This window comes from Siniperca chuatsi, linkage group LG2, assembly GCF_020085105.1.
Source record: "Siniperca chuatsi isolate FFG_IHB_CAS linkage group LG2, ASM2008510v1, whole genome shotgun sequence".
Classification (NCBI taxonomy): Eukaryota; Metazoa; Chordata; class Actinopteri; order Centrarchiformes; family Sinipercidae; genus Siniperca; species Siniperca chuatsi.
In genome coordinates, this window is record NC_058043.1 from 5191904 (window position 1) to 5199529 (window position 7626).

Below are 7626 nucleotides of genomic sequence, written 5' to 3' on the forward strand. Positions count from 1 at the left end.
GTAGTTTCTGATAGTAACTTTTATCATCAGTACATTTGATTTTGATAAACAGGTGATAACTGAACAGGATGTTTTGTCATTATTTTCACTGCAGGAGAATGAGTTGCATCAAGTCAATATGGTAGTTTTAAATTTCAGTTTTGTCTATGATGTGCTGCCCTATAATATCAGAAATAGTAATGACATGCTTCTTATATTATTATAAATAATAACAGCAGAATCACTAATACGTTTAAATACCTTTATTGTTGTCTCCCCTCTTTGGGGGCTCAAGATTACAACAAAACAGAACCAAGAGATACTAACAATGTATAAAAATAAATGAAGGCACAAAATAATGATAGGAACAGAAAACATACATTTCCCCCACGTTCGGGGATCAAACAACACTGGAGCTGAACTAACCTGGACTCATTTACTCTTTCTGTGCCATACCGATCCATATGGCAATGATGATATGATGTGCACTTATAATAAGTTATTATTAAATAGTAGAATTCAGACATACAGTAGGACAATACATTGGAACAACAATTTAAAACATAGTTCTGCTACGACAGCATGTGAATGGATGGAAAGGAAACATTTCCTATTCAAACCAGCAGTCATGACTGGTACCATCTGTCATATACGATGAGCACAGTGAGGAATGTTTGTTAACTCTACAATTCCTACAAGTTCATATAATTCATCTCAACACCCCCATCTGAATTTTAACAGAAGCATTTTCAGAATAATAATCTGAAAAAAGGGGAGGATTTCTAGCAAACGAAAAAAAACAAGTAGAACCAAAAACGTATAGACCGTTTGTTTACAATTACTTCTGGATAGAAAACCCCTGCGTCACATACCATTTTTACATACAATTTAATTGCAGCAACATGTTGAATGTGTTCAAAGTGTATACTTCTCATTCATCTAAAACGCATGTTTTAGGCTTTCATATCTCATTAATAACACTTTCACTAACGTTAGCTTGGAGACCTAATTTACCTGTTGGGCCACAGACTAAATAAAATGAAAGCTCTAGTTTACCCAAAACCCAGCAGTGAGATGATGCTGTTGGTTAGATTTTGTTTATAAAAAAACACTATTAAAGGAACACAAACATGCTCCTTCGGAATTGCTAACGCGCTGTTCTGTTCTTTCCCTTCTCTCCTGTTTTTCCTCTTTACATCTGCTTCACTCTCTGCTGCAGGAGCTCCAGCTGCCGGGCCACCTCGTTGGGCAGGTCGTCGTTCACCTGCGTGGTGAAGTACTTCCTCACCTCCCCCACCTCCCTCTGCCAGAACTCCTGATCCAGGGAGAACAGCTCCTTGAGGTCCACGTCTTTCTCCAAGCCCTGGAGGTTCAGGGAGTCGCAGCAGGGCAGGTAGCCCACGGCAGAGGGCATGGCGCCGGCCTCGCCATTCACCCGCCTGAACATCCAGTCCAGCACGCGGATGTTGTCACCGAAACCGGGCCAGAGGAATCCGGCGGTGGGGCTCTTGCGGAACCAGTTGACATGAAAGATCTTGGGGAGCTTGGCGCCGGGGTGGTCGGCCATGCTCAGCCAGTGAGAGAGGTACTGTCCAAAGTTGTAGCCGAAGAAGGGACGCATGGCGAAGGGGTCGTGCATGATCACCTTGCCTGGAGAAAAGAATAAAGAGCATAAAGAGGAGAGAGAGAATGGGTAAGTATCTTTTTAGTTATCTCTTGGGACATAAATCTATCCTTATTTGTTGTCATCTAAAAATCTCACAAATCCAGTGTTTGTGACATGGAATAAACCGACTTCTAGACTAAAAACATTACACAAATGAAATTCTTAGTGTTGATTGAAGTCTAGTCAATGTCCAAGCAAGCAGCCCTTCATATTTTTTTGACTTCACTTCAAAGATCACATGCTACTATATGAATTATTAAGCAAAAGCAACGATCCTCAGGTTGAGGAAACTCCTTAAAATCCATTGAATGGTGGTCAGGCAAAAAAAGTATCTTGTCATTAGAAAGATTAGATACTGACCTTTGTGTTCAGCTGCAGCGGTGGCCTCTGACCTCATGGCTGCTCCAACAAACACTCCGTGCTGCCAGCTGAAAGCCTCGTATACCAGAGGGACACCTGAAAGGAAGCAGAGTCATGAATTAGGATTATCTGATTATTTGCTCATATGTTATTGCATCTTCAGTGTTCTATTTTCCAGTTTTTTCCACCCAGTTCTTGCCCACCTTCTGGCCTGCGTCCTCCGAAGATGATGGCCTCAATGGGGACTCCCTCTGGGGATTCCCACAGTGGGTCGATGATGGGGCACTGACCGGCCGGAGTGCAGAAACGAGAGTTGGGGTGAGCACAGGGTTCGCCTGGGGAAAAAGTTAGGAAGGTAAACTTTATTTTCTATTTTATCCTTACGCTTAAAGTGTGTGATGTTCTCTAGTTTTATCATCCCCATTTACATAACTTTATATGCATTTTGTTGCTCTTTAAAACACACCTCTGACCATCCTATCTATCTTTTTCACCTGTTCATTTCTCTCCAGTAATGACAATTTAAATTTTTTTTGTGGAATATTTAATGTCTGCTTGAAAAATACTGACTGAAAACCTACTTCTTCAAAATTATAATAATAATCTCAGACCTTTGGTTGACAGGATGGAACTTCTACAGAATGGCTCATCGGTCTATAATAGCTAAAGAACATTTAGCTATTATAATATAATAGGTAATATTTATATTATCAGATGTTTAGATCATTACTGATATCTATTTCTATATCTATTTATTGCATCCAGTGCACTTTGGACTATATTTAACATCCTGATTTTTCACGTTGTTAGCCTATGTAGGGTTTCCTTTTCTTACCGGCACAATTTGCAGTCCCCCCCTTTTTTTGCAAGCTCTTAAAAAAAAAAAACTCTTACCATCTTCCGAGCTCCAGGGCTTGTTCTTCCAGGAAGTGATGGTGACTCCCTCAGGCAGTGACTGGTCCATTCCCTCCCAGTACACACCGCCATCGCTGGTCTCTGCAACATTGGTAAAAAGGGTGTTCTTGATGATGGTCTCCATGGCGTTGGGGTTGGTTTTGGCTGAGGTGCCGGGCGCAACTCCGAAAAAGCCGTTCTCAGGGTTGATGGCACGTAGGTTGCCTAGCAACATGGACATATAAATAATGAATGATAGAAATGTTGCTTTGTGTTATTATTGTAATTTGAATGTCCCTGGTGGCAAATTGAACTTCCCAAAGTCTTGAGTCCCTCACCTTGGTTGTCAAACTTCATCCAGGCAATGTCGTCTCCCACACACTCGACCTTCCAGCCCGGCAGCGTGGGGCAGAGCATGGCCAGATTTGTCTTCCCGCAGGCGCTGGGGAAGGCTGCTGCCATGTACTTCTTCTCCCCAGCAGGGTTGGTGATGCCCAGGATCTAAGCAGGAGAAACATTTGGTTTGGTAAGAATGGACAGGTTGTTGTGGGAAATCCCTATGATAAGTTATGAATGGATATGCGAGCTCAGTTACTTAATTAATAGACTTATGTACATATTTTTTTCTTTTCATCCCTTACCAGCATGTGCTCTGCCAGCCAGCCCTCCTCCTTGGCAATACGCGAGGCAATGCGCAGAGCAAAGCACTTCTTCCCCAGCAGGGAATTTCCTCCGTAACCACTACCGAATGAGACGATCTGCCTGCGGTCCGGGATGTGGGCGATTAACGTCTGCTCGGGGTTACAGGGCCAGTTGTTCACCAGGGGCTCTGAAAGATAAATCGGGAAATTTAAATCAGTGCACAGCATGTGTTTGGAGGATGGAAGAAAACTTCACAAACTTATAACTGAATATAATAATCAGTGGTACTAGTAGTAGCAGTAGCCGAAGTGGTTAGGCTGGTTGTAATACCTAAAGCAGCAACAGCTGTAGCATTGGCAGTAGTAATAGTAGTTGTTGCAGTAATTATAATTATTGTAATATTAGTATTTGTAGTTGATGTGTATGTAATACAAGTAGTAACAGTAGTAGTAGCAGTAATCACAGAATCATAATCAGTATTAGTAGTTGTAGCAGGATGGGTAGCAGTAGTAATGTTAGCTACTACTATGCTTTTACTAATAGTAATCGAATACTAAAAGTAGTATCAGTGGCAGCAGTAGTAGCATTGAGAGTACTAAAGGAGGTATTAGCAGTAATAGCAGTAGTAATAGTGGTTGTGATCCTAGAAGTGCAACAGTAGTACTAATCCTTTTCGTTAGTATTCAGCATTGCCTTAGTGCTGCTGAATGAATACGACGTAAAAACAATTTGATGTTGTTGACGTACTTTTGAGTGGTAGAGGACAGCCGACGGAGTGCAGACAGCGGACGAACTCGCCCGTCCCCAGAGTGGACAGCACAGCCTTCCCCATACGGGTCATCACCCTCATACTGGCCACCACGTAGGGAGAGTCTGTCAGCTCCACTCCGATCTTAGAGAGGGGGGAACCTACTGGACCCATGCTGAAGGGAATCACATACATGGTACGACCTGAGGACCGAGAGTCAGAGATATCAACATTTTAACAAGTTGTGTTAAAATGTTCTCAGATATCTAAGCATCAGAAAACTGTTGGGTCAGTGAAAAAGAGAAAAGCATGAAATCAACAGTATTTGAATGGTGAATTATCTTGTCCTAATCTTATACCTGGAGCTGTTTTGATGTAAAATCCATATTGTACTGCACATACATTGTACACCAATAGTAAAAACAATGGTCATAGTGTTAGATTACCTGTCTAGCTGCCCAATAAGTTTAATATTATAATGCTATATAATAACTGATTATTGCTAAGAAAGACTCCAAGCTTGATTTTTTAGCTTCCACATGTTTTAATTTGTTCACCCTGTCTGGTTAAAATTGAAGGCTAAAGTAACAAACATCATTCTCCCTGGTACCTTTCATGCAGCCGGGGAACCGCTGAGCCATGGCTTTGTCGAACTCTTCCACTGACATCCAGCAACCCAGCTGGCTGACTCCGCCCCCCAGCGGTGTGGGCACCGTGTCTCTCTGGTCCCGGGTCACAATAACAGTTTTACTCTCCACACGAGCCACGTCTCTTGGGTCAGTCCTGGCCAACCAACTGCAGGAGGAGGAAGAGGAGGAAGGAGGGAATGGAGGTAGGAAGTGAAAGAGGAACAGGAGGGAGGGAGGCAGGAAAAAGATGGAAGGGAAGAGGCAGAAAGGAGATGGAGGAAGGAGTAAGAAGACATTAGGCCTTAGTTTCGATATAAATTTTGTCACATTTTAGAATTTCTTTTTTTTTTTTGTAGTTCATGTCTGAGAAGCTTTTGCACAATGTTTGACGGATGGAGAAACAAAAGTAGTATGTTAGCCTTACACCTGAAGCAATGCTGTTCAAGCATGTCTGTTTGACAGCAGCTGGTAAACAGGTGTGATCTGACTGAACGAGCTGGACTTCCTGGTTTGTGAGAATGTAGACCATTTCAAATCTCCTCTTTGGTCTTCCTCTAGAAATCCTGCCTGGCAGCTCCAACCTCAGCATCCTTCTACCAATATATTCACAGTCTGTCCTCTGAACATGTCCAAACCACCTCAATCTGGCCTCTCTGACTTTATCTCCGAAACATCTAAAATGAGCTGTCCCTCTGATGTCCTCGTTCCTGATCCTGTCCGTCCTCGTCACTCCCCAAGAGAACCTCAACATCTTAAGCTCTGCTACCTCCAGCTCTGCCTCTTGTCATAAATAGCACTACAGGTAAGAGGGAAAATATGTATTTTCATTTTGGGGTGAACTGTCCTTTTAACCCCACCAAAAAGACCCCTGAAATTTCAGTAAATGTCTGCTACACTCCAGAAACTATGATGATCTAAAATCACCTTAATACCCATCCAACCTACCAGTTCTCAAATTTGTTGAGCTTCTTGATCATCCCCTGCTCCTCCAGCTGGGTCAGGATGGCGCGGTTCTCCTCGTCTGAGCCATCGCAGATGTGGAGGAAGTCAGGCTGGCACAGACTCACATTGGCATCCACAAACTCCTTGACGGCCGGACTGAGCGCGCTGAGATCGCCCTGCAGGATCCTGGGACCGCTCTGGTTCTGGGACTGAAGCTGAGGAGGCATGGCGGAGTCTGGAGAGATAGATAGAGAAAGAAAAGGCAAGAGGAAGTCTAGAATTGGATGAGTTTGGAGAAAAGATTTAGGTGAGAGTGGAAAAGAAATGAAAGGGGGGGTAAGAATAACGAGAGGAAAGGTTAAAAAAGAGGGTGAGAAGGAAGACGAGGGGACACGAGAATAGCATAATATGGGTGAGGAGAAAAGTTAGCAAGAGGGTAAGGAAAAGAAAGGAGATTAGGGGTAAAGGAGTGGGGGAAGAGGGTAATAAAGGAGAGCAAGGATAGAAGAGGAGATGCAAAGAAAGGAGAAAAGAAAAAAGGGTGATCGGAAAGTAGTGGAAGGAGAAGAGAGAACAAATCGGAGAAAAGTAAAAAGGAGAGGAGGAGAAAAGGGAAAGAGGAGAGGAAGGTAAAGAAATGAAAAAAGAGAGAAAAGGTAAAAGAAAGGAGATAAAATCAGCTTAGCACATAAATATTTTCCAAAAAGTATAATAAAGTATTCAGTTTTTAAATATATCCTTAAGGGAACGTCATTTTCCATCTTCTCATCATCTCCAGTCCTTTTTTGAGATTATTTTAGATTTTGTCTCATTTCTAGCTTTTTGCATAAGAAACATTACATCAAATTTCAACTAACTGCTGCAACCTCCAGGTCAGACAGAGTCTGGGTGATGCAACAGCATCCCTGTGCAGATCCCCTCTCACTCTGCACATGACCTTAATATCTCTCCTAACACTACACACACACATCGCACTGAAAAGAAAGAGCATCAGGTTACCTTCAGTAGCTTGTTTTGAGCGCAGAGCCTTTAGCTTGGCCTCATCAGTTGAGGTGTCTCTGTTGGCTGTTTTCAGGAGAGTTGAGGACTGTTTCTCCTTCTTGGTCAGTTGTATCTGCTTTGGAGAGGGTTTGTTCTTTTTATACACTGGGATGTCCCACATGCGGAGAGAGGGAAGGAGGAGGAGGGGTGGGAGGGAGGCTCGGCCTCTGGGTTATTTGCATGAACCTGTTGTTCCCTGCAGATCTGAAAAACACTGTGTTACAGGCCGCCAGTGAATCATTAATCAGCAGCAGGACGTAACGTTGCCTTCACGTAACCGGTTCCCTCTGACCCAGGCTGAACACTGATAGCTGGCAGTTGGCTTAGATCCCAAAGAGAGACAGACAACTTTGTCCTCACCACTGCTGGCACTATCTCTCTCTGTAACACACTCATTCCTGAAAGGGAAAAGCCAGGGCAATGATGTCTGGGTGTATGTACAGTTCGTTTTGCCAGTTGAATTAATTGTGAATTAATTTTGATTCATGTTCTCTCACTCAAATCGTGCATCCTTTTTTTTTGGTTTCAAAGCACTAACTTCGATGCAACCTGGATAAATAAATAAAAATACAAACATTAAAAACACTGAAATTAACAGGTGTGATGTGTTCAGACCTCTGCATTATGTTCACAGGTGTCAAAGAAAGGTGCATTTGCATGTTTTTTTTTCACACCTTTCCCTCTGAATCAGCTAAATTCTCTTTATTTGTCTTAATTTTTTTATT

The 7626-nt window shown here is 42.7% G+C and overlaps 1 protein-coding gene across 1 annotated transcript; it reads right to left on the reverse strand.

The window, feature by feature from the left end:
- Nucleotides 1–227: 227 nt before the first annotated feature.
- Nucleotides 228–7092, reverse strand: pck1 (phosphoenolpyruvate carboxykinase 1 (soluble)). Its single transcript, XM_044169879.1, has 10 exons — nt 6860–7092; nt 5864–6134; nt 4900–5084; nt 4289–4492; nt 3541–3728; nt 3238–3400; nt 2900–3124; nt 2209–2340; nt 2006–2101; nt 228–1629 (listed from the first exon to the last, which is right to left on the reverse strand). Exons 1-10 carry the CDS (start codon nt 7020–7022, stop codon nt 1172–1174), a joined length of 2085 nt encoding a protein of 694 aa, XP_044025814.1. The 5' UTR covers nt 7023–7092; the 3' UTR covers nt 228–1171.
- Nucleotides 7093–7626: the final 534 nt, after the last annotated feature.